Source organism: Betta splendens, chromosome 10, assembly GCF_900634795.4.
Source record: "Betta splendens chromosome 10, fBetSpl5.4, whole genome shotgun sequence".
Taxonomy (NCBI): Eukaryota; Metazoa; Chordata; class Actinopteri; order Anabantiformes; family Osphronemidae; genus Betta; species Betta splendens.
This window is the reverse complement of record NC_040890.2, coordinates 8713692-8739718: the sequence shown is the minus strand read 5'-3', so window position 1 is coordinate 8739718 and position 26027 is coordinate 8713692. Positions and strand designations below refer to the sequence as shown.

The 26027-nt window shown below is 45.6% G+C and overlaps 3 protein-coding genes across 13 annotated transcripts in view; 1 reads left to right on the top strand and 2 right to left on the bottom strand.

Moving 5' to 3' along the window:
* Positions 1-286: 286 nt before the first annotated feature.
* On the bottom strand, positions 287-10301 carry si:ch73-43g23.1 (uncharacterized). The gene is made up of 2 exons (XM_029165631.3): positions 9224-10301; positions 287-8714 (listed from the first exon to the last, which is right to left on the bottom strand). Exon 2 carries the CDS (start codon positions 8633-8635, stop codon positions 755-757), a length of 7881 nt encoding a protein of 2626 aa, XP_029021464.1. The 5' UTR covers positions 8636-8714; positions 9224-10301; the 3' UTR covers positions 287-754.
* An 853-nt stretch (positions 10302-11154) lies between these two features.
* On the top strand, positions 11155-17004 carry rmnd5b (required for meiotic nuclear division 5 homolog B). Of its 6 annotated transcripts, none has more exons than XM_029165701.3 (11): positions 11274-11318; positions 12324-12361; positions 12470-12616; positions 12805-12947; positions 13025-13162; positions 13255-13355; positions 13572-13738; positions 14199-14364; positions 14573-14675; positions 14759-14913; positions 15066-17004. In XM_029165701.3, exons 2-11 carry the CDS (start codon positions 12343-12345, stop codon positions 15127-15129), a joined length of 1203 nt encoding a protein of 400 aa, XP_029021534.1. In that variant the 5' UTR covers positions 11274-11318; positions 12324-12342; the 3' UTR covers positions 15130-17004. The 6 variants fall into 6 exon arrangements, with proteins under 6 accessions (XP_029021536.1, XP_029021535.1, XP_029021534.1 ...); XM_055512521.1 differs by having other exon boundaries at positions 11297-11314; positions 12220-12361; XM_055512522.1 differs by having other exon boundaries at positions 11304-11318; positions 12220-12361.
* Positions 17005-17844: 840 nt separating this feature from the next.
* The window catches only part of n4bp3 (NEDD4 binding protein 3), a 19897-nt gene continuing 11714 nt past the window's right edge, over positions 17845-26027 (bottom strand). For 4 of the 6 annotated variants that reach the window (XM_029165666.3, XM_029165668.3, XM_029165667.3 and 1 more), the window contains 10 exons: positions 22213-22493; positions 21935-22106; positions 21565-21777; positions 21206-21327; positions 20925-21111; positions 20755-20847; positions 20414-20665; positions 20067-20325; positions 19430-19747; positions 17845-18935 (listed from right to left, as the gene is read on the bottom strand). In XM_029165666.3, the coding sequence (XP_029021499.1) occupies positions 18916-18935; positions 19430-19747; positions 20067-20325; positions 20414-20665; positions 20755-20847; positions 20925-21111; positions 21206-21327; positions 21565-21777; positions 21935-22106; positions 22213-22460 (1884 nt within the window). In that variant the 5' untranslated portion in view covers positions 22461-22493 and the 3' untranslated portion in view covers positions 17845-18915. Of the gene's footprint in view, positions 18936-19429; positions 19748-20066; positions 20326-20413; positions 20666-20754; positions 20848-20924; positions 21112-21205; positions 21328-21564; positions 21778-21934; positions 22107-22212; positions 22494-26027 lie in introns of those variants that run through there. The other 2 variants (XM_029165669.3, XM_055512516.1) reach the window with 2 other exon arrangements.

The window sequence follows — 26027 nt, the reverse complement described above, 5'->3', positions numbered from 1 at the left end:
GTACATAATGAACCAATGTTACTAAATAAAACATAAATGTCAGTCTGCTTGCAGATGTGAATATGTCTGCTGTGCCACCTGCTAATAAATGATTGCTTACACTGTATAATGTGGACGGTGGTCTGTATAATATCTCTATTGATTGTGTGCACATCAAACTAAACCGAGGTTGATCAGCTCAAAAGTTTTCATAGCTGCGAAGTTCTATTATTTTCCACTGTATTTACATGTAACCAGTAAACAAATGAAAAGTAAAAAAGTTATAACTCACAAAAACACAAGATGGAGCGGTGCATAAGACACATTTTATTGGCATGGCTGTTGCAGACATTTGCAGAAACCCACTCATTCAAGTGATACACAATAATAAAACAAGTTCTTTGAAGATAGAGAATTTGTTATATATGCAAATAAAGTACATATATAACCATCATTCCATAGTGTATAAGCTGTTCTATTGTAGTTACAGTGTGATATATCAAAAAAATAATCAAATTTTGCCTCAGTCATATTGACATTAATAATTTAAAGTGTTCAGTAGACATTAAGGAAAAGACTGTTTTTAAAACTAAACAATTTATCTGTCACCTCGCACAGAAAAAGAAGAAGCAAATAAACAACAACTAAAGTTCAGCTCTCCTCGGTTGCAATGTGAAAACTCAAATAACAAGACAGGCTAACACTAGACATCCCATTTATACACAGTGTATTTAAAACTCCACAGGCTCCAGGAAGACGGCCTCTATCCTCTATTTCAGGACCTTTTCCCCCCTGTTGGGGGCAAGTTGGGGGGACACTTGTGGTAATAGTCCGGTGGGGTGGGATTAGGGCTCGCATTCATCCCTGTAGGGACATAATACATACTCTCCAGGTAGCTCTGGTCCAGTGGTGGATGGTTCTGAGGCTCTGGCTTGGACCCCTGACCAGGGGGATTCCTATAACTAATCCCAGCTCCACTTGCATGCATTGTTGCAGTGGCAGGTGCCTCGGGGTATCGAGGTGGCTGTGGCTGGGGCTGGGGGTGGGCCGGGGGAGGCGGAGGAGCAGCGTAGGGCATGTACTGCGGCGCAGAGGCGTACATACTGGGGTTGTGAAGGGATGGATAGGGGGCTGCTGCTGGAGGATACAGGCCTGAATGTGACATTGCTTGCTGTGGAATGAGTACTTCCACATATTGGCCAGTCTCTGGGTCAAATAACATTTTTCTCAGTGGTTGTACAGGCATCTCAATATAAAAATACTTCCCCGTCTCAGGATCCATAAGAACTCTGCGAGGTGTCTGTCCATAACTACTCTCTGAGTATAAGCTGGAGCTATCACCTCCATAATCAGAACCATAGGAAGGTCCCAGACTAGCAGGTCCACACAGGTACTGAGGATCCATAGGAGGAAGGCCTGGTGAGTGACTGTGGCCAGGATCGTTGTAATGGGTCCCAGCCATGACTGGTAGCTGCTGCTGGGGGGATCTGTGGACAGGAGGTCGTCGAGGGTCAATATGCTGGGGTGGCTGCAGAGGGCGATCACCAGGGCAGGTCTGCAAGAGCGAGGGATGGGGGGGGCAGGGAGGAGGCTGGTGGAGAGGCAGGTAAAGGTTTGGTGGATGATTTGGACCGAGGGCAATTGACTTGGGAGAGCTGCGCTGATAGCCACTTGGATGGTGGTCAGGTCTGCACTGGTGGGGACGAAGGGGGGGCTGAGCCACCGGGTAAGGTAGAGCCTGGCCTGGAGAGTGCGTAGGGGCCGGTGGGGTGGGGTCATGGGGGCTGCGGTGATGGTGAGGAGGTGTCACACCAGGGTGGGAGGGACGGGAGGCCGTACAGGAGCAGGGGGGAGGCCGGGAAAAGGGCTGATAGCGATTTGACCTCCGCGGCGTCAGATCTGGAAGAATGAGGGGACTGAAGCTTTCTCTTTCATCATAACTCGGAGGATCGTCCGAGGTGTAGAAATGCAGGTCATCTGTCCTTTGGGACCGATCACTGGAGAGAGATCCGCAGCCTGACTGGTGGGTGTATCCTGGAACCTGTGGCTGTTCTGTATTGTTGGAAGTCGCCGGCAGCGCTCGTTCCTGGGGGGGTGCTGTCCTGGTGTACTGTTGCTGACTGTCTGCCTCCATAACAGCTGCCTGGCTCGGCTGGTTGGCTGCAGCTGCAGCAGGTCGGGGGATTTGATTGGCTGTTGCGTCAGAAGCCGTAGCTTGACCTGAATCCATATTGGCTCCGGGGTCAGTGACTGATGCTGGCGGTGGTCTTTGTGCGTTTCTAGAGCTTTGAGGTGAGGCTGCCACCTGTTGAGGCTCCCCTCTGCCAACGCATGCCTCCATATCAGATGGTCCTGGTGACTGTTTCGAGAGACTGGTGACGGCGGTTGCTGTTGTTTTGCTGGGTGGAGGTTTGAGGCTGGAAACAGTAGACACAGCTAGTTTCCTTGTGTAGTTTGATGTTGACAGGGACTCGTTGGAGATCTTCCTATAGATCGTTGGCGAGGACACCACTATCGTTTGAGACTTCTCTTCGTCTTGTGCTTTTGCAATCATCGATGGTCTCTGGCCTTCATTGGAAGTGACTCCTAATTCGGAAGGTTTGAATTTGCAGATTGGTTTCGGAGGCACAGTGGGCTTTTGAGAGTTCTTAGCTATAGATTTGACTTCAATGGTTTGAGGTCTACTGTTTCCTAGAGAGGGTGTCTCTTCTTTCTGTGCTTCTTTGGACAGTGACTTAACCTCAATTGGTTGTGGCCTGAACCTTCTTAACGCAGGGGACCTCGGGGGAAAAGTCGGATCCAGTCGTTTCACTGCTTCAAAATCCCCAGGCTCCTTCTGTTTGGCCATAGGTGGTGTTTGCTCGTGTATACTCCTCAGGGGGGAAGCTCCTTTCTGATTGAATGTTTCTTTCCTTGCAGGTTTAATGCCCTCATCTTCTCTGCTTTTTGAGAATGCATCTGTGTCAGACACCACGGAGGTGGCAGACATGTTGGATGAGGAGGAGATTGTCCTCTGTCTATGGGCCTCCATCTGACCTCCCTCTGCAGGCCCAGCCAACTGGAGGGGAATCTCCATGGAGTTTACATGCTTAGTAAGAACCCCTTTTCTTCCAGCAACATGTTGACTGTCACCCATTACTGCTCCAATATCAGCCTGGTAGCCCTTCTCCTTCAATAACATTGAGACTGAGTGGCCACTGCTGCCAGGGGCACTGCCAGTAGAACTGGGTCTAGGGGACGATGACACGGCTGCTGCTTGAAACGGGGGCGCTATGTCTTCCTGGGAGAGATATGAAGATGTCTTGGTCTTGCTGGATCCGTCTCTTATAATCACCACTGCCGTGGACACCTCTCTTTCCTTGCTGGGAAGTCTGGGGAGGCTCCCAAGCATGGGTGGTTTCCTGTCTGTTCTAACCACAACAGACCTGTCCTTGGTGTCTTTACACATTTCTGTCACTGACTCTTGTGTTCCTCCTGCCGTGTTCACATCACGCTGACATGACTTGGCTAATCCTGCATCTTGTGTTGAGTAACTCTGAATGGTTGCATTTGAGGGCTGTTGTGATTCTCTGCTAAACTCAGTGACAGACTCCGGGGAGGCCGGGCTTTTGTCATTTCGACATGCTGATTCTTTCTTGCAAACAGCCTTGTATTCAATTTGTATTGGCTGGGTGTGAGAGAGTGGTGTTCTTTTGCCATGAACAGGTGGAGGTGGGGTTGTGTGCTTTACAACCTCCTTTTGTTCTTTCTTCTTCTCCACTTTCAACTCCTCTCCTTTTTTCTCCTCTCTCTCTGCCTGCCATATATCCTGGCTTAGTTCCTTCTCCCCTTTCTGTCTTTCTTTTTTAAGTTCTTTATTTTCTTCCACATTAAAGCTTTCTGTCTTTTTTTCATTTACCTCTGATTGCGATGCAGCAGTAGTTCCCTTAAAAGACAAATTATATGTATTCTTTACGATCCGCCTCACATCTCTCACCTTGTGAATGGGGACCTTGGCTTTGACGTTCCCGTTTTCTTCTTCTTCCTCCTCTGGTTTATCATCAACGGTCGCTTCATCCTTTTCTGTGAAGAGCACATTGGATGAAGATGCTTCAGGTTTGTTTTCTAGCTCTGGTGTGAGACAAACATTGAAAGAGGTTTTCTTTTTCTCCACAGCTTTGGATGCGATCTCCTGTGATTTTGACGTGTATTCATCCGGTTGCAGTTGTTTATGATCCTCAGTGTTTTCACATTCCTGACGGGTGTATGTGACCTGCTGCGGGGCTTCAGTGCCAGAAGGAACCCCTGTGCTCCGAGGAGCGGCGTTTGCTGAGTCACCTCCCTCCCTTTCGTCCCATAGTTTTCGGTCATCAGCCCATTGCGCTTCAGCTCTGGACTTTTGATTTTGCACTTTCAATTCCGATCTTACTTCAGATTTTAGTGAGCTTGCGCTTGTCTTCTGTGAATCAGCCTCTTCACTGCTGGTGTGTGAAAAGTTAACACTTTTGCTGCTGCTGGATGAGCTTGGCCTGCTACTAGATCTTACTCCCAAGCTTTTCCCTTGTTTAGTTCCACCCATTGTCCCGGCTTCTCCTGACAAATGACGACCGGAACTTAGAATACACACGTCAGGTTTTGAGGTGTCTTTTTCTGCGGAGATGCTGCTTTGTTCCAAATCTGGACTTCCTTCTTCTGCTGTCTGCTGATCTGTCTGTTTGTCAGTGCTCTGCATCTTCTTGGATAACACACTCTTGATGAGGCAAGTGGCCATCTTGGTTTTAGAGCCAGTTTCGTCCAGTGAAAGAGACTTTTGAAGTTTTGAATTTCGTCCATTTTGTTGAATGGGTTCAGGGTTTTCGACACAAGGGTAGCATTCTTGCATTGCTGCTGGTGTACTGTGTTGTCTTGTGAATTTCTCCCTGGAGTGACGTCCCTGAGAAGGACTTCCCACGGTCAATGGCACCCCAGGACTACTGTTTCCACTGCTCCCATCTTGCCTCCCTTCCGTGTTGTTTTTTCTCTTCAGCTGGATTTGCCTCTTCGGTACACCCTTTCTCACCTTTCTGAAGTCCTCTCGTTCAACAGCCACATCTACGCACTCAAAACTTCCCATCTCATAGCGCCGCGATGGATATAGGCCCTCTGAGTAGTGTGTAGTTGGTGGCTGGAAAGAGAGCTCATCATTGTCCAGCTTTGGAGCAGACCCCCTGAAGTCAGCATAGGCCAGCAGGGATGCACTGACCCCAGCTGGGCTCTCTTGAGTAGATGGCTGAGAAATGTTGGTAGATGAACGATGGCTGGAGTTGTACATGTCAAGGTAATCTACCTCAGGGCTTGACAGGCTGCGGAAGGCCACGTCTGTGAGCCACTTTACCTCATTGTCTGCCTCATCAAGCTCGCTTCCCATGCTGGAGCTGGAACTGCGGCAGGGTCTGCTTGAAGCCACGTTTCTCGGAGAACTGCTCTTGTTCTGGGATGCAGAAGGTTTGAGCCGCCTGCTAGGACCACCAACTCTGGTGTCCTGTTGGGAAGCAAGCCTCAGAAGCCTCTGTTGTTGCTGTAGCTGTCTGGTGGCAGGCAAACTCTCTGAATAGGAATGCACTGCTGGCAGTCCCTGAAGGGTCTCTCTGCTTGTGGGAGCTGTGTTGCGACTGGCAGGCTCTTTTCTATTCCTGGCATTGAATGACAGCTCAACCTGTTCCCCTCTGTAACTGGTGTCTCCCTGCCACACGTCCCCTTTTTCACGAAGCTGCTCCTCCCTCTTACTCTGTCTGTCTGCCTCCCTATCCCATCGCCTCTCCCTTTGGACCTCCCTCTCGTCCTCCAGCTGCATTTCCTGCTCCAACTCCGATTGCCTTTCTAGCCTGACCCAGTGGTCATGGCTATAACTGTCACCAGAAGCACTGGGGCTTTCCCTATTTGTCACATCTTTCTTTAACTTCCCACTTGGTGAGAATGCTACAACCTCAGACGAGCCGTGGCTTCTGTTCTGCCACTGCCTGTATGGCTTCTCGGGGGCGATAATGTGAACAGGTGTAAACCTAGTGAGTGGTGGAGAGGGAGTCCGTCTTCTGTTTACATGGTGGGCCACGTTCTCTGCAAAGCTCTCCATGTTTTCCTGTCTGGCATTAGTTGAGAGCTGTCTTCGCTGGTGCTTGGACGAATAAGTTGTTTTTGACGAGCTGTTCATTTCAGAGGTTACAGAATAAGGCTGTATGTTCTCCAGTCTATGTACAGGTGAACTGGCCCTGTTGACAGGTGAGGTGTTTGTATTCTTATCTTTTAAGACTGCAAGATCAGGGGACGTAGACTTCACGTCAAAGGGGGACTTTTTGTAAACGTCTTTTTGAACAAAGTTAGGGTCAGTGTCTTGTTTTATCTCAGAAAACAAAGGCAGACTTGTCTTTTTTTGAGCTTCTCTGAGTGTTGCTTCCCTTTCTTGGCTGTCGTCCTTCACTTCAGAGGTAAAAGGTGAAGTAGATGCAGGTGACGGATTTGCCTGCACCGGTGAACTCATTTTGATTTCCGATTTACTGAGAGACGGTGATGCATTGTCCTTTGGCAAATGATCTGGGTACTGTATATCTGTTATATCATCTGCAAACACATCCCTGGGGTTCTCAGGTGTATTTCTTAAATTAGGCTGCGTATACTGAAGGTTGTGCTCTGTGGAGAGAGACATTGGTGAATGCTGATAAAACCTCTGCTCAGAAGACACAGTAGCTGACGAATCTTCACTCAGGTGCTCAGGTGCAGGACTTTGATAAGTTTTAGATAAAGGGTTTTTATGTGTAGGCTCAGGTGAAGGAGTGTGGGGCTTTGCTTGTGGTGACGGTGAGGGATGCATTAGACTTATTTCTGACTGAGAGGACACTGATGCATGTGGAGAGTTATGTGATGCACCATCTGATTCTATAATGTCTCTGTTTGGGGTGGGGGTCCTTCCTTTAGGTGTCCTTACGAGCTCAGGGGAGGAGAGATGAGAAAGCTCAGGAAATGGGGTAGTGTCTCTGTCCTCAGGCTGAACAACGGTGTAGGAAATCCCAGTGATATGAGGGGACGAAGTGGGGCTTCTGGAGGAGAACAGATCCAAGTGAGTCTCTAGAAGAGGTGACGCTGACATTGTGACCACTTCATTTGGATCTCTCCTGCTAACCTCTGGCGAGGATCCTGTAACCCTGATTTCCGGTGAAGGTGCAGGATATCTAGGAGAACAACTGCTCCTAACCTCAGGTGACTGAGGTAAACTATAACTTGTCACAGGTGAAGGACCCTGAGTCCTGATTTCACCAGATGTTGAAACGTGTGTTATTTTAGGAGACGGAGTTCTTGTCCCAGCTGTGCATGAGGAAGCAGCACTGAGCAAACCAGGGGAAGGAGTTTTGTGTCTTAATGTAGGTGAGACACTAGTTTGCATAAGTTCAGCAGATGTTGCTAGTGAAACCGCAGGTGAAGGTGTGTATCGTAGCCCAGGAGAAGAAACGACACTCACGAGTTCAGGCGACTGTGGTGCGTTCTCAGGAGTAGCTGAGCAGTCTCCTCCTGCAGGGGAAGGTGCTGAGCAGGAGATGTCATCCAAATCAGGTGAGGAGCCTCTGCTGAAAAGGTCCGGCAGAGAGATCCTCCCTCTTTGTTCGGGAAAAGGAGACGATTGTTGTGTGTCGGCGGACTCTGGCCTGTCGCTCAGTTCAGGAAAGTTCTCTCTCGACTGTAATGATGTCTCTTCACAGGTGGGCGAAGGTTCAGGGGATGGTTCTGAGGATGGATCTGTGCAGTCTGTGGAGAAATTGTTGAATGTGGGTTCAGAGAAAGGACTGTCCTGTTGATAAAAGTAATTGCTCAGCTCAGGGGAGACTTGTGCTACCACAAACTCAGGTGAAGATTTCACTGAATGAGGGGAGGAAGGGTGGTCATAGTTCCTAGATTCAGAGGATGTACTCGGTGTTAAAGATTGATCTATGGGGGTGTTATCTCTCTCCTTGAAGGTAGGAGTATTTTCCCTTTCAGTTTCAGAATCAACTTGTCTAGGACAGGGAGATGATGGTGAAAGTCTTTTTTCAAGCGAGGAAGACAAGGACGACACTCTTCCCTCTGAACTAGTGTTGGGGCTGCTGTATCCAGGAGAGAGGGTCCTCTCACCAGAGTCAAGGCCTCCGGGTGATGGATTTGTTGTATTAAGCTCTGGTAGCGCTAAATTGCTTTTCGGCTCAATCCTTGTGTCAACGTAACTGTCTGCATGCCCTGTGGGCAGTCGTGCGCCCTCTGAAGGTTTCCTCTCTGAAGACGCGTTCTGAAGCAGGGGACTGCAAAGTCTTTCTCTCGAATCTTCGAAGCCCTCCTCTCCTTCACTTGAGCCCGGCGCCGTGTGATAGGAACCCGAGGAGTCGTTCAGCTCATCCACCAGGGGCGATGCGGCAGGTGACCCATCCGTCCCTCTCGGCGTGGGAACAAAGACCCCAACAGCAGGGCTGCTCGAGACTGAGGGTGACTCGCAGTCGTCTCCGAAAATGTCACACAGGCAAGTGGTCTCAGAGATGGCGCTGCGCTGCGTGGGGACGTTGATGATGTCAAAGATTTCAACGTGGTTGGGCGTGCCCTCGCGGTGGCACAGGGAAAAGGTGCGGGGCGCACTATGTAGGAAGGAGTAGCTGTCCCCCTGGAGGGTCCAGCTGTCCATTTCTACTCCACAAACTCCAGAATCCTACAGCGGCCAGTCCAGTAGGCTCCTCTAGCCTGTTCTGGGCTCTGTTCCTGGACTGGAAAATAGACATGGTCATGTGACACGTTTAATTTACAGTACGCGTAAAGTGTAATACACATGAGAGGTAAGGCAACAGGTATAAATTGTATTATATTACATTATTATTAAGTTGTGTCAGATTATCCACAATAACCTACTGGGTCTAAAGAGAATCCATTCAGATGTAAAGCTCTGTAAGGAGCACAGAACATAAATATAACAGTCCTTTAAAAGGCATTAATGGATGACTTCAGTTGTGTCAAAGAGAATGTACAGTAGCCACACAGCAGAAATCAAGTACTGTATGTCTCTACATGCGCTCAACCACTTACACTTAATTTCAGTCACAGACTATATGTGACAAAAGTAAGTTTGATTCATTCAGTGGATGTTTAGGGAAAACAGCAAAAATACACATTAGCTCTGTCCAGTACATAGATTCATCTAATCTGTCTTGTTAAGACTGATAATAGAAATAGAGAAGATCCAACTGAAGACAGAGAAGGAGAATGATTGGTACTCTACCTTTGACCAATGACAGGGCTTTCCCAAGGGCATCGAGTTCCTCTTTGTTGCAATAGCTGCCCCTCATACAGCAAACAGTCTCTCAAAATCCATAGCCCGCTTTAAACTTTGAAAACCTCTGTGTATGTCCTGGATCCAGGACCGAGCGGCTCCGTACAGCTCAGGACAGAAGAGCTACACTGGCTACACAACGTCAGAATGTCAAAGGCTCTGCCATGGATCAGACTTGAATAGAAAAAGCAAAGGTGGGCATCTCTTTCAGACATATTACATCCTCTCATACTCCCATCTCTAGTTCCGCCCCTCCCTTCTGATCTGGAAGGCACTGAGTCTGACCTGGATCTTTTTTCTGCAATAGGCTGGAGTTTGGTTGGGCACTGGGTGGGCTTGAGTGCAGAGCCGGGGGTGGGTGGGTTTATAGTTGGCAGCAGGTGCTGATCCAGTCAGGACAGATGAGTGGGCCTGGAATTTGACACTTACAGGCAGCTCAGTCACAGGGCCCTTTATTTATAGACCCACATTATCAGGGCTAGATAACTCTGAGCTAGTACAGTGGTAGGAAAATGAAAGGGAAATACAGACTTGGAAGTGTGGTTATGTGATATCAATATGGATGTGCATGTATTGTGTGTAAAGACCATAGACCTTATATCATACACTCCAAGATCACTGCATATGGTACCGTTTTTTTGCGCTTGTAATTTTACAGCATGTGATTGGACACTGTCATACAAAGGGGCTTATGTCAGCTCTGAGCATATTACCTGAGTCACACCAAGATTGTCTGGGCATGTTTGTATTGTAGTGAGTTTGGATAACCCCTTAGTCCCCAATAATAATACTTCAGGAGATTAGCATTTATCTGAGTAAATGTTGCATAAGGCAGTGTCTGGGCAATGTCTGTATCAACATTTATAATATAAAGATGATGAATGATTGTCCCATAAATGCATATATTATTATTGCAGCTGTTAAAAAGTATCCCATATACTACTGGGTTTTCTCATAGTAGTATATCTTTAGCATAGCTTTAGTATGCATGTACATGCATGAATGTAGGTATGCTGCAGGGCTCATACATTAAAACAACACACACACACACACACACACACACACACACACACACACACACACACACACACACACACACACACACACACACACACACACACACACACACACACACACATTATCGTATATATCTTCTGATAGAAAATGTTTACTGAAGTATGTAAAGGAAAATTATTAGTAATATCTACCTTTCGTAGATATTACCTAATAATATCTATGTTTGAACCTCTGCGGTCTGGCATTAGACTTGATGAAGACTCATAAGGAAAGAATGACAAGCACCTCAACAATGAGGAGCTTTAGTCCACATCACTAATAGATTAGTCACATCATCCTGCTCACACCCGAAGACCTCACCCAGCCTCACCCAAATGCAACACACTAAAGCTGTAGTAAAGCACTGCGTGGGCATCTGAGTGGACAAATGTTTAACCCTCTATATCAAGGAGCCTGATGCAGATGTGTCAAAATGCAGATTGCTTCTTGCCAAACACTCCCCTGATCTGTGCAGATACTTGACTTGCTGTTTTAAATGAGTCACTTATTTTTCTGTAGTATTTCTATCTGAGGAAATAGTGTTAAAGACCTGGCAGTCTTATGATACGTTATTTAAGTTGGAGTTAAATAACGCCAAGAATTCCTAAAGTAATTTTATAAACATAGATCCCATTCCAAATTAATCTATTTTTTAACTGACCTAGTTGTGCTTTTGGGCTTGAACTCTGCCCTAGAGACAAAGGTCTCTAGGGCACATTTCTAATTCAAGCTTCATTTGAATGTTTTTGGTAGCAACAACAATAATAATAAAACTAAACAAGCATCTCTGTTATGTGGAAACTTTAGGTCGAACAACGCAGCTCTTTCAGTTGGAGTCGTATTTAGAGGTGACCAGAGGAGGAACTTTATTTTGAAATGTCCACTGTCAACGCAGAATGCGACACAGGAAGTTCCGCATTACTGCTGAAGTGTTGTCATAACAGGCGAGTGGCTAACGCTAATGTTTGCTAACTAATTAGCAGGGTAGGTGAGTGATTTTTAATAAAAGGTATTTGTAGAATATATTTAATTGGCGATAGATGTTTTGGGTGTTGTAACGACACAAAACAATAAATACATGCGGGTTGTCATTCTGTCCTAAATTATTTAGGCCTTCTCAGTCAGCATTTGGCTAAATCAGCTAGCTATGCTAGCTGCTAGCATTGACGAGCTTTTGTAGCTAGCTGGACTGTGACACCGTTTGTTTACGTTAGCTCTGCTAACATTAATAATTATCTATTTTCTGACATCGTAATAAATGTCTACAAATTTACAGCACTTGTCATACATCAAACCACGTGAGTAATAAAATTGTGAAACAAGCAACTCGAATTTTACGGTAAAATCATAGCTTGTGTTAATGTTGGTTAACGTTAGCTGTGTTACGGTTGGTGGACATTTTCTGTTTTCAGCTTACAAGCACAAAGTTAAAACTAATCTATACCTTTTAATCAACTAGAGTTGTTTTTTTCTAATACGTAGGGAAATGATAGATGCATGTAGATCAGTTGCTCGAACCAAATCACTGATCAATTTAGATTATCCGATGATCAAACTTCTAACTATAGCTACAGACGTAGCGCTAGCGGCGACTATCGTTTGTAAACACCAGGCCGCAGACTACAGTGTGCCTTCTTGGTAAAAATGTTGAGGCCTTATTAGTTGTTAGCATTGTCACAACAGGGCAACTTTTATTCAGGAAAGTTGTATAAAAATCATAGTTTGTTACGTCTTAATATGATTACAATCTACGCGAGTGGGATTATCTGTAGTTTTTAATTCACTGTAGCAGATTGTGTATAAATATGCAGTTTTACAATATTAAAAATCTATTAATAGAATTATTATTAGATTCCATTGTATTTTTCATGGTTTTTATTTAACTTAAGATAACTGCTAATACATTGGCTGTGGACCATAGCAAAGAAGAAACATGGAAACCGCCTGCACCATTTTAACATGAAGTTTCTTTCTTAAACTGTTTTACTTGGAGTTCACCATTGGCCATATAAATGGAGCTGCAAAGACTTGGTACTGGTCTCAGATATTTAAATTGAGGCAACATATCATTAGCTATTTCTGTATTTTTTTTGTATTTGTCTTTAAAATCCCTGATGTGGTGCTTTGTGTATGTCCCAGTTGGAACTATGGAGCAGTGTGCATGTGTGGAGCGGGAGTTGGAGAAAGTGCTCCACCGCTTCGTAACGTATGGTCACCAGTCTGAGGAGCGGTTAGATGAGCTGCTGCGCAGTGTTTGTGAGATACGAGGACAGCTTCTTGCTTTTGGTAAGAATATATTCAGCTATATAAATATATATATATTCTCAGTTGCAACTGTAACAAAATAAAACATGTTTTTTACTGTGCTTTAAATTGCTTTGTCATTTCAGAAAATATATTACTAGTTTGTTTTTATTAGTGTTGAGTGCCATGAGTCAACATGAATGTCTTATTGTTATCTTTCTGTCTTACAGGAGTACAAGATGCAGACATATCAGTCTTATCTCAGACAATGGCCCAGTGTTGTAAAAACATCAAAGAAACAGTGCAGATGCTAGCATCCCGACATAAGGACATCCACGGCAGTGTGTCAAAAGTGGGCAAAGCAATTGACAGAGTAAGGACAGTCAGTTGCTTTTCTTAGCTTTTATATATGCCATACATTTTCTTAATCTCAGATACCTCTGTCTGTAGAATTTTGATGCAGAGATCAGTGCAGTTGTGGCAGAGACTGTGTGGGACACACCTGAAAGACAGAAATACCTGAGTGAGAGTATTGTGGAGCATCTGTATAGACAAGGGATGCTAAGTGTAGCAGAGGATCTTTGCCAGGTAAGACCTTGAGAACATTCATTTCTGAAAACTTAAAGTAATTCTTGTGTGGCTTCAAATTAATCTACTGTGAGTGACTTTATGTTTTCCAGGAGTCTGGTGTTGTCATAGACATGAGTATGAAACAGCCTTTTTTGGAGCTGAACCGGATCCTTGAAGCATTGCGGATGCAGGACCTCAGGCCAGCATTAGAGTATGTTTGTTCGTTTATTTATGACTATTTCTGTGTCTGTTCATTTTAATAATAATACAATAGAAAGGGTTTATTATTTTACATACCAGCATGATTAGCTGTCTGGCTACTTAAAACACAGGTTAGTTTTAATACCATACCTTTGAGAAATTCTCTTGTCTTAACTATTACTTTTAAGTCTTTTGTCAGGATAATCAAGATCTTGTGTCTGTTTAGGTGGGCTGTGACAAATCGACAGCGCCTTCTGGACTTAAACAGCAGTTTGGAATTTAAGCTACACCGCTTGTACTTTATCAGTCTGCTCAGCGGAGGCATCACTAATCAAATGGAGGCTCTACAGTATGCCAGACATTTCCAGCCTTTTGCCTCTCAGCACCAGAGAGGTAGGCAGCACACAGTGTCTTGATATAAATGACATTCAGTACACATCCAGTACACATTCAGCACATATCCACTTAGAAAAAGTTCTTCTTTCCTACAACCCAATAGTATTTTAACAATAAAAAGGAAGAAAACCAAATACATGTATTAAGAATGAAAATAATAGGAATAAGAAAACCTTTAATAGTCTCACAATGGGGAAATTTTGCTCGCAACAGCACAATAAATGAAATATACAGCGATAGAATGAAATTAACTTGGCACAGTACAATAACTATACAGGTGGGCAGAGTGAGTATGGTGTCACACAAAGGGTTAGTGTATGTTGTTTAAATATAATATAAATATTGCACAGTGTTATATACACACACACACACACACACACACACACACACACACACACACAGAGTTATACTATGTTTCATATTTTCCTTGTAATATTTTTTTCTTCTCTTGATGCAGATATTCAAATCCTGATGGGTAGTCTGGTGTACCTAAGACATGGCATTGAGAACTCTCCATACCGAAGTCTTCTTGAAACAAATCAGTGGGCTGAGATCTGTAACATCTTCACCAGAGATGCCTGCGCTTTACTGGGCCTCTCTGTGGAGTCTCCTCTTAGTGTTAGGTCAGAAACAGAAATCAATACTCACAATACATCTATGACTGCTTTAGTATTTTTGCATTTATGCCATAGTTGGCACTGAAGCTAAAACATAGTATATATTTTTAGAAACAGTACCAATAAATAACGATAATTTTGTACCATGAGGAGTGTGTTTTAAAGATGTAACTGCATTCAAAATGTATGAGTATTACTATGCCTTTCTACACAGTTTTGCATCAGGCTGTATGGCTTTGCCCGTGCTGATGAACATAAAGCAGGTGATAGAACAAAGACAGTGTAGTGGGGTCTGGACACACAAGGACGAACTGCCCGTAAGCCCCCATTGACTTTCTAAAAATACGCATTTGGATTCCTTTTTCAGCATTAGGTTAATTAAACATGTCTGTTTGTTTAGATTGAAATTGACCTTGGGAAGAAGTGCTGGTACCACTCTGTGTTCGCCTGTCCTATTCTTCGGCAACAAACCTCAGAGAGCAACCCCCCAATGAAGCTCATCTGTGGCCATGTCATCTCCAGAGATGCCCTCAATAAACTGACCAATGCTGGGAAGTAAGTCAACAATACAATCCAAATGTAAAATCCAATGACAAAGTTTAATGTTATTAAAAAATGTGAAATCACTGTTGATTTCACCATGTTCATTAATCTATTAAACACGCATAACATTCTTTTATTGTCTCTATATCCCATCTCCTCTTTAGGTTAAAATGCCCTTACTGCCCCATGGAGCAGAATCCATCACATGCCAAGCAGATATACTTTTGATACCACATACTCTCCCTGTGAGTAAGGATGAAGTTCCCTGGAGCTCTTTGCGTTTCTAGGACCATTTGCTCTGGCCCTTTCCTCTGTTCCTGGCCGCGTGGCCTTATTGTAAGCAATAAGGTTTTACCCCAGTGCTCCTTTGGACAGTCTTGGCCATTCTTTAACCCACCTGGGGGGCCTCCGAATTTATAGTACACAGAGTTCAGTAAGGATGGTACATCCACAGCCTGTAGTTTAGTGAGGAGTTTGTCATAACTAAAAACATCCTCATAAAGAAGACCTTCTGAAAAAGGATCACACGTTGAAACTCATTTGAAGATGCCCACAGAGTTATAGACTTATCCTTTTAAATTATGTAATACTTCATAGTTTATTTTTCTTTGCTTTCTTCACTGTCTTGAGTTGGATGACTGTTTTTTTTTTTTTAAAATGATTATGGATGGGTGAGTATGGATATGCGGTATAGATAGGCTGTTTCTAATATCAGGATCAGAATAAACTTCTATTATAATACACGAAAAAAGACAGTAACAGAGTTTTGTGAAGGTTATTATTTGCTGGTTAAAAAAAAAACTGGAGGTCTATGTTGTTCGTGACCCTTTAGTTCCCAGGGTTGTGATAAAGGCCTCGCATAGTGTCGCTGGGGATGAGGCTTCTCTTTGACCGGCGGAACAATTAACTCGTCAATGGTGGAACAGCTTTTTTGTGACTGACTGCACCAGCAAGTTTATCATCAATATAGAAGCCATTTGTGTTGATCTATGTATGTATTTAACAAACAACAAAAAACAAAAACTATATATACATATATATACTACTGTGAAATGTGCTTTGTTTTTATTTTTCATTGGCAAAGCCAGGGCGGCTCATGTAAAATAGCAACTCAAACTGAACAGCAACGTGCATAATCAACACTACTGTATAAGCCTCCCAAGCAACGACTGGACAGTCCACATCGCGGCTGTGCCATTGCCTCACTCTGCGCCCTGCTGTGTGTCCTAGGCTTGCAAAACCGTGCGATTTGGAGATGTCAAGTGACGTGATGGTAGCCGTATGGTCTGACTTGCAGTGACTGTAGGCTTGTGATTCAGCTTTTAATCATCGTAGGTGGGGAAGTCCTCTGATCGCTGTAGCTGTTGTTTGACTATACTTAGACAATGCCTCTGCTGCACAGGTTTGGCTTTTATTTGAGGTTTGAGTCAGATTATAAATATTAATATTCATACATTCACTCAGGGCTCATTGTAACAGTTCATACAACACCTGGAAGTTAGTATTAAAGTTGTACATTTATATAGGGAGTGTTGAAGACATAAATAAACTATTTCAATATTCAGGCCCAGGGTTCGGTGTGGCTTGACTTTGTACATATATTATTCAACTGGTGATGTTTTAGCATACACTTGGGGAAAGTGTGCAACACGAACCGAGAGATGTGGGCGTGCACTACAGTATGTTTAGCTGATCAGTACTGACAGTGGTTGTTCCTGGTGATGTCACCTCACGCTCTGGTGAGGCTCATTTGTTCTGAAAGCACTGCACCAGCATATCTCACACACACACACAAAGCAACTTTACAGCTAGTTAAAGGTAGATATTTATCCTGGTTTGACTTTGGGATGGTCTGAAGCACGTGCTGTGTGGAATTTCACCGGATTTCCTTTCCTTTCTTTTCTTGGTTGACAATCATTCATTTCTTCTTTGAGTGTACCTTCGGATAGCCTGCTAGCACTCTGTACTTCTATCCTATTAACTTTCTTGAATGTTTGCATTTCCTGCTTTTGTGTGTTATGCAACCCTTTATTGTAAATATTTATCCTCTAACATGTTTCATATACTTGCATCTGAAATTAAAAAATAAAACTTTATACTCCACGTCAGTGTTGGAGGCATGTGGTAGACTACTTCGTTAGCTTTCCACAGCTACTCACCTCCTTTCAGCACCACTTGGTGGCACTAGTGCTTTTTTCGTCATCTCTTAGGGTTGTAAATGTTTTTTTGGTTGGATGTATTTTGCAGGCAAGAACTGTCTCTTTAAATTGATAATTTATCAGTTTTATTCATGTTGACGACATTCAGCACTCCACCTCTCCTGATCTGTACAAGTTATATTAAGCCCCAGTTTACATAACATTTCAAAAGCCAAAGTAAGAACCAGTGAGTCATCCCCAGCTCAGAACTGATCTGCATTTTTAAGTTTTTACACTATTTCTATTCGTATGTTCTCAGAAAATGTATTGTTAAACCTCCAATTCCTGCCAAGATATCTTTGGCTCTTTGTTCTGGTTTTTATAGAACCGCTTATATTCTGAAGCAAACAGGTTCCTCCCATAGCATGTGTCCATCTCAACTGACCTTCCACCTCTCAACTGTCCATAAAGCAGGAGCCAGTAGGTGAGCACTGGCTGGGGAGGGAGGACCTTAGGGAGAAACTAAGATAAGAATCCAAGGCCAAACCTCTAAAAGCCACATTAGTCCCAGCAGCCTTTGCTGCTCTGTTGTTGACTCCCTTGTAAAGACCCTGTCCTTGAGTTTTATTGACATGCTCTGCAGGGATTTCAAACCCCTAAGAGCAGACAGCCAGACGTCTGATCCCTCGAATAATTCTGTTTTATCACTATGACATTCTAACGTGATTTCTGAGGAATGGCAGGAGACAGAGAATACTTCTCTGAAGAACTTTGAGAAAAGTAATGGGTTAGTTTAAACAAAAAATCTATTACACCACATCAGAAATGTTTATTAGGGCTTCAAAACAAATATAAATATATATAATTATACTGTACAGTATAATAAGGTCACAGTTTGTTGAAAGGTCAATGATATCTAAATCTACTCACTAATCATTTTATTAGGTACACCCGCACATTCTAATTCAATACAGTACCTCCACAAAGATGGTTCTAATGGTGGCTCTATTGCAACTACTGTGACCTCAATACCAAACATAGAGTACAATTATCACCTTTCTTAATAATTCACTTAAACCTATAATTATGAGCTTGTAAAAGTTCAGTACTATTCACGGATGCGCTGGATTAATTTAAATTGTACAAGCGTACCTAATAAAGTGTACAGTGAGTGTAGAATAAGCCAAGCAAGAGAACAACTTCTATGTCATGCATTTGGTGTAATTGGCTTAGTATGTACAAATGGGTTCCACCAGTAGCGAGGCAGTCACATTCATCATGTGCACCTACTGATTATGTTCACTGCAATCAAAGACTGAAGTACGTCTGTTCAAAACGACACCTGGCCAGCCGAAGGGAAATTACAATTATGTACAAGGTTAATGAGCCAGTGACAGTGGAACGTTTCCTGCTCCTCTGGTACCTTGGCACCAGATAGCTTTCATCTTCTACTGTACATAGCCCAGTGGGGTGGCCCTCCACCTCCCTCCCCCACCAGGGGTGCAGGTGAGCCCAGAGTCCACAAACCACCTGCACACACTTTACTGAGATATTCGTGAATCCTGTGGAACCCCTTGGTTCTGGTCCAGTTAGTACAGCAGCCCAAGACAAAACGGAACTACCAAATGTGATGAGAGTGGTCACAAGCAGCGTGGTTTCATTTACAGGCTTAAGCAGGACAGTTTGCAGGCAAGGCTGTATGAAATGACTGGTTCTGGTCTCAGCACCTCTCGGGTTCTTGCTTTAGGGCGTGTCAGTCTTCAGGGCCCCCGTACAGTATATTGTTCCTCCAACCTCAGCAGACTCCATGGTGTGCATCTGTTTATACAGCATTGCCTCATGTTGTTGAACGTGAGTATCCTCTCATCCGTGGTAGCTACAACCCTGAATGCAAACCTGTAGTGGAAAATTACAAGTGTTTAGGCTTTTGACATGATGCAATAAAATTAGGTTTCAGCTTGTTTTTTTCTTTTGGATTCAACTTTGGACCCTGGGCAGACTCTATTTTTAATACAGAACTGACATGTCATCCAATAAGGATATACAGTTAGAGCCAGGTTAGGCGTATTCTATAGGACATTATGTCTCTTGTCAGGGTTAATAAAATGACCATGGAACATACAGAGAAATAGAAGCTGCCCAGGTTGATTGACATAAATAAAATCTTTGTTTTCATAATTCACAATTTTTTTCTGACTCACTGATTCACTTGTAAATTGTAATTCTTAAATTAACCACATTTCACTCAGTGCCTTATGGAAGTCCAGTGGACATGAGCTTCCATAGGTCATACAGGGAAAAAACAGTCTGTCACAATCAAATTAATCAAATCAAATCAATCTTGTGCATCCACAGTAAACCAGAGCAAGCTCTTTCCTCTTGTCTCTCACCCGCTCTCTCACTCCTCAGCTGTGGTACTTCTCTCTCCAGTGTCCCACTTCTGCTCCCCCCTCCTCCGTCTCCCCCGTCTCCCCCACCCCGCTCTCTGCCAGCCCTCAGCTGCTGCAGTTCCCTCTCCAGCGCCTCATTCCGGTGGTACATCTCCAAGTAGCTGGCCTGCAGCTCCTTCTGGTAGCGGATGACCTTGTCCTTCTCCGTCTGCCACGTGCGCCTCTCCTCCTCGAAAGCCATGAGCTGGGCCTCGCTCTGGCGGCGCTCCAGCAGGAGCTCGGCGCGCAGACGCTCCTCCGTGGGGCCCCCGCAGCCTCCTGCAATGAAGAGGTTCGCATGGCCTCAGCTACAGTCCAGCAGAGTGGAAGAGGGAATGGAATGAAAGGCTTGGATCTGTTTTACATGCGCACAGAGTTCTGCTCCTGCCCTGGATATTCAAATAACTGGATTTTGGGTCAAATCATATAAATATCTTTGCTCAGAATAACCCAGACAAGCTGCTGCTCTGTTGATAAGAAATTATATTATGATGGCACATCGTGTTAATATGTGGCCATATAAATGTTCTCTTAAGGTTTAAACTTGGCTTGAACAGGCAAGAAGGTTTGAAATACAGTACTGCTATGGATAAACTACCTGTTGCCCCCGCTGAAGCGCACCCCTCATCGGCTTTGTCGTCTTCGTGCGCGTTCTGAGAGGAACGTCTGCAACGCTGCGTCTCCTGCAGCACCAGCTTCAGCGCATCCACTTGGTCGTCTCTGTTGCGCAGCTGCGTGCGAGTCTCCCGGAGCTGCGTCTTCAGCTGGAAAATCTCACTCAGCTTCTGGGTCACCTCTGCCTGGGAATCCCTCAGCTGCTGCTTCAGCAAGGAGATCTCCCCTGACTTCTGGCAAACCTGCAAGACAGAGTAATGGGCAACTAGAGAATACGGCTTCAAACAGGAAAGAACAGAAAGCAGTGGAGGTGCTTTGTCTGTTTCCCACCTCCCACTGCGTCTCCTCCAGGGTCGGACTGCTTCGTTTGGCCATGGCCCCATCCTCCTGGCTCCGTTCCCTCTTCAGGCTGTCAAGCTCCTCCTGCAGTCGGTTCTTCTCCTGCTGGGCCTTGAACAGCTGTAGCTGCAGGTTGCGCTGGGAGCGCTGGGCATGCTGGGAGACCTGACGCAGCTTGGCGGCGTAGAGGCGCTTGAGCTCCTCCACCTCCTTCTCCCACAAACGCTGCTTCCCCTCAAACACCTGCGTGTGGCGAGCAGATGGGGATCAAACGTCAAAACGGCTGACGGGAAAGTACGCGGTGTGGGCACGCTCTTTAATACGAGACTCACCTGAGCGATGGCGCCCTCGCTCTCATCGAGGTTTCTTTTCATCTGCTTTAGCTCATGCTCTTTCTCCACGAGGCGCTCCTCCAGGTCCCGCACCTGGAAAAAACAACGGGATTAATGGTTTCGCAATATGACACCTATCCATCCATCCATTCTTCCATCCCAGTACTCACCACTTCCTCTACAGACAGAGACAGGGTCCATTCGTACGGTGGGGGGGCTTCGCCTCCGTATGGAGTCAAGCGGCTCAGGGTTGCCATGCTGCGACACGCTATCTCCCCACCTCTCGACCCTGCAGACTTGGCGCCCAGGGAGGTGCGGTCCAATGACCCGATGGCGTTAATGTGGCCCATTGATGCACTTTGGTATAAAACACATACGCACATGAAACATCTCCTACAGCAACACATTGTTTGAATGTGAAGTACAGCATAGCTGGGAGGATCGCGCTGACCTAATGTGAGCCAGGTGTGGGCGGAAGGGAGGCCGGTACGGTGGCAGGCTGCTCATGGAGTTATGCCCTGAATCTGACAGGTTATCGTCCTCCTGACTCGCTCCACGCTGCGAGGAGTGGGCCTGCACAGTGGGGATTAAACAGTAGGTCACCACAGCCAGTTGAGTGACACACAGATTTGTTTTACTCATACATATTGGTCAAATACTGGTAATTGTTTTGCTGTTGGAGTGAATCCTGTTATTTTGTCTCATATGCCATTTGGCTCATGTTAGGGAACATGTGAACAATCAGATGAATGCACTTGATCCAGAAAATGAGGCCTAAGGGTTAAAGTTAGCACTGTGTGTTCAGGCTACCTTGTTGCCAGTGGGCGTCGGCCCGCCCTGACGAGAGGGGGAGGACGAGGAGGACGAGGTGGAGACGGCTTTGGGGATGTGGGCGTAGGCTCTGTGCAGGCCATTGGAGAGGCCGTGGTCTACATCCTCCGACTTGGAGGATGGATAGAGGTTTTGCATTGAGCTGAAGTTTTTGGGGGTGACAGGCTTAAAAGCTGAGGATCTAAAATGAGCCTGGAAAAAAAGGGGGGGGGGGGGCAGTTTAATCACAACAAAGAGGGCTGGAATAGATAACAATAAAAGAAGGCAGAACTATGTATTTTCCCAGTATCTTTGATGCATATTACAAATTAATAAATGCAAAATATGTAGCATTTTAAACAATAATCACCTTTTCATACTTGCCCCCACTTGGCAGTGAGTTCTTTGTCAAGTCTATTTCGGTGCCGTCTTTATTGTAGACCTTGGCATATACATTGTCCTCCTCTTGACCGCCGGTGGAGCTGAGACCAGAGATAATGTCTTTCTTGCCGTCACCGCCCGCGTTTGCTTTGGGCTCTTTTCTGCGTGGAAGCACAGCAGGTCAGCGGAGGCCACGTCCTGTCACGTTTTATTGTGCGCCCTGTGGCATTTTCCATGAAAGCGGCCCGGCTCTATGGCGGCACTCACCTGGTGATGTTGAGGTAGTTGAGCAGCTCTCTCTGGGTGAAGCCTTTCTTCAGGAGGCCATTAGTCTGTTTGGGTCTCACCTGGGGCACGGCACGGCTGCCTTTAGCTGGAGACACGTCCGGCCTTTCCACCAGACTGCCTACACTTCCCATGCTGCAACGGGAGGAGAGGGGTGTGGCTGGGAAAGGGTTATGGAAGTTTTTGTTAGGGCCACGGGTCAGAGGAAGCGTCTGGACTGAGGCTGCCATTGGTTACTGGACTCTGTGGGCAGGTAAGGCGCTCTGTGAAAAGCAGTAGAAGTAGACAATGAGGTCAAGGTGACATTAGACCCGCTAATAAGCAAAATGAGGACCGATGTTTCATCGGTGGCATTTCACCACACAGACAGCTGGTGCTGCTCAGCTCAGAACATCACACATGCACTATGCTGTAACCCTGTGAAGCACAACTGACACAGCAAACGGTGATGATGCAGCCGAGATGAGGATGAGGAAGGAAAGATGTGTTTGATGATGGAGCTGTTACAGAGGCTCTTATCCCTCCCTTAAGGCAGTCAATCGTGCTGCACGCGAGCCCGGTCAGCGTGTCGTGTAACTCCAGCTACGTTAGTGCAGACGCGCTCATTTGCCTAAAAGTCAGACAGAGCCTGTGTAAACAGACGTTAATAGACGGTGTGCTGCGGTAGTTTATTGTGTTTGCAAGTTTCCTGCTTATGAAAATCATGCGCATCCCATTTTCCAATCACAGTCCTGCAGCGCCTCGTTCCTCATCGTGTCGCCAGGTTCGAGCCCCTTCGGCCGCTGCGCCGCACATCTCCGCGTTCCCCTCCACTCCTCCTTTTCAGACAACCTCATTAAGGATCGCTATTGATTTCACCTCCCTGACCCCTCGCTCTGCTCATGCATAAACACGCTCAGCGGCCGTAAAGCATTCTTCACAGCGTAAAACGCGGACTCGCTGCAGGCCTTCTGACCGCAAACAAGACTAGACGGAGGCAAAGTCTCCTTTGGGCCTCAGCAGTGGAACAGGTAGAATGAGGGAGGGCTCGTCTGGATGTTTCCTTACTTTTAAGCTCACTGAGTAGCAATTTGAAATATTGGTTTATAATTATTTCACTATTGTGTGGTAATTCGTTTTCCTTCCTCCTGATGCATTCAAGGGCATCAGATATTCTATATTAGCTATTTACTCAACCACTTCACTTTATTGTTGCAACAAGATGCAACTTGAAATATCGCCAAGTCCTGAAACGCAGCATGACAAGCAACCACGCTTGTCTCATCCTGACTATCGACAGGGGCGTCCTCCTTTCCGTCAGCACCGGCTCATGACACACTGCCTCTACACTATTTTACTCTGCCATTGTTAGGCCCAAACATCCGATGTTGTTTGAGCACAGGCACCTGCAGTGACGTCGTGCTTCTAATACAATCCGCAGTTATCAAGTGTTTTACACTGCTGGCCTCCACAGTTACAACAATTATGCAAATGGATAAAATGGACACAAAGAGCTGTGCAATGGCAGCTCCAGCCCACTCCACACAGGGCTCTCAGCAGCCCAGGCTACTCATGTTTATATTCATGAGCTCTGTTTCCCCTAATGTAAAACTTTCCACTAAAGCATCCTGCTCCTAATAAGCCAATATAATCCAGGCTGAATTCAGACTGAGGGAGGAACCCTGGTAATTACTGTTGATTAATATAACGTAATGTGACGAGACTCTGGGTGGAAAACCCAGCTCTGCTGTTGGACCACTCCTAGTGTGACTCTGATCAGACGTGGTATGTAGTCAAAGCTGGTCATACTGAACATACCCAATGACGGCGTGTATGAATAAATCATGAGCGAGCTAAACCTGATGGACGTGGTATTTTTAGGTCCAGTGTCTCGGAACCGTTCGTGTCGTTTCTGCCAGAGACACAAACCAGTCGAGGTCGAGCTGAGGCCGAGCTATTCCTTTTGGGTAGATAAGAGGGTAAAAACCCTTTTAGGCTGCAGCCACAAATCATGCAGGGCTGAAGAAATCTCGCATCCAGTTGTTTTCTATAATTGCCTCCTGGTTTGTAGGCCAGAGTAAACCAGGAGACATGGAGAGATTTACAGCCTGGGCCCAGCGAGCCAAGGGGCCCTGATACACAACACACCTCATTAAATCACACACACACACACACACACACACACACACACACACACACACACACACACACACACACACACACACACACACACACACACACACACACACACACACACACACACACACACACACACACACACACGGATCAAAGTGGGGACTCCTGGCAGCTTTGAACACTTAAAGTCCTCTGTTCGTGATTTATGCTTCTTTCACAGCCGAGATGAGCTGCTGACTTATACCAGGCATAAGCACGTACAGTATATAAAATAGTGAAATAGTACAATAGTTGTTTATGTTCACCAGTATGTATCATCAGGGCTATAAATAGACCTGGGTAGCTATGATTCTGACAGCTTTAGTGCCAAACAAATGAACATAATCACATGTTTAATGGTAATTGTCTTTTTATGCTACATTTATCATATTTCATTAACCTTAGCTCCTTTATAGCTAAAGCAGCTGCTGAGAGGTGTGATGTTCCTCTAAAGGCTTCCAGGGAAGGTTTTGGCTGGGGTTTTCACAGGAGTTCGTCCCTATCATCTCAAAAACTACACAACAACACTTGACTACAATCACAAAGAAAGGAAAACATGCAGCATTTAAGAGGATTGAGGGTTTCAAGGACGCCCTCTCCTAAAATACTGTAATCGGGTCTCCTGTGTTAAAAACAAAGCCTTCAATGAAGCGCCCACCCCTCGGAGGTCACCACCGGCGACCGAGACAGAGGAGCGAAAGGACGGGGGAGCCGAATTCCAAAGATGCTTCGCGGAGCACAGGCTCGGGCTTGTCAGCGTTTGATGCACAAAACGCTCCCTCCCACGAAACGCTCGCTCGCTCGCACTCGAATGCGCGAGGGGTCACTCAACAAAAGCCCCGGAAAAAAAAAAAAAAAAAGCACACAGCTCGCAAGCGCCGGCTCCTCCGCCCTCCTCCCTCGGCACTTTCTCTCTCTCTCTCTCTCTCTCTCTCTCTCTCTCTCTCTCTCTCTCTCCCTGCTCGCAATCAAAGTTTGTTTACGTTTGTGGGGTAACTTTGCAGGTTACATCTCCACCTCCCACACAGCGCACACTCTGTGTTATATAAGCGCTAGCAAACCTGTATTCTCCACAGTTGTTAGCTGGGTAAAACACAGAGACCTGCGGTGGTGCGTTTAACTCCTCCTCATTGGGCGCTTTGTGTCAGCAATCAAGGCCATGACAGCGAATGGTGGTGGTTTGTTGCAGTGTCAGATGTTTGACTGCTCCGACCTTTGACCCTTGAAGTGAGAAGCAACAGGTACCATGGCCTCCAGGATCACATGTAATCACTTCAGAGAGCACAAATCCCCACTCCTGTACGTCTACGGTCCTGACGTGACAGCAGCACAGGGGTGAAGAAACCAGGAAGAGCAGTGCTTTACACTCAGGACGTGCCTGTATGTAATGAAGCGAGGGTGAGAGCATCTGTGCCTCTGGGGCACGGCGGCAGAGCAGCGCTCTCTAATTGTCAGCAGGTTATTTATTATGGATGGAGACAATCAGGCAAACAGTTCTCGTCCGTGGCTGGAGGCCACTGGAGAAGGAAAAGGCTTGATCGTGATGTTCCTCCTGTGCATGTGAGGTTCTCGTGTCAGGCGTCGCGCCTTTGACAGATGTGACACACGGACGGATGGAAACTTATTGAGACGCCCGAGGCGAC

Excerpts from the sequence above, each read along its gene's own strand:
- si:ch73-43g23.1 (XM_029165631.3), bottom strand. The coding sequence starts at position 8,635 with ATGGACAGCTGGACCCTCCAGGGGGACAGCTACTCCTTCCTACATAGT.
- rmnd5b (XM_029165700.3), top strand. The coding sequence starts at position 11,589 with ATGTCTACAAATTTACAGCACTTGTCATACATCAAACCAC. Across the intron at positions 11,629-12,469 it reads CTTGTCATACATCAAACCAC|TTGGAACTATGGAGCAGTGT; the intron begins GTGAGTAATAAA and ends TGTATGTCCCAG. Across the intron at positions 13,163-13,254 it reads TAGCAGAGGATCTTTGCCAG|GAGTCTGGTGTTGTCATAGA; the intron begins GTAAGACCTTGA and ends TATGTTTTCCAG.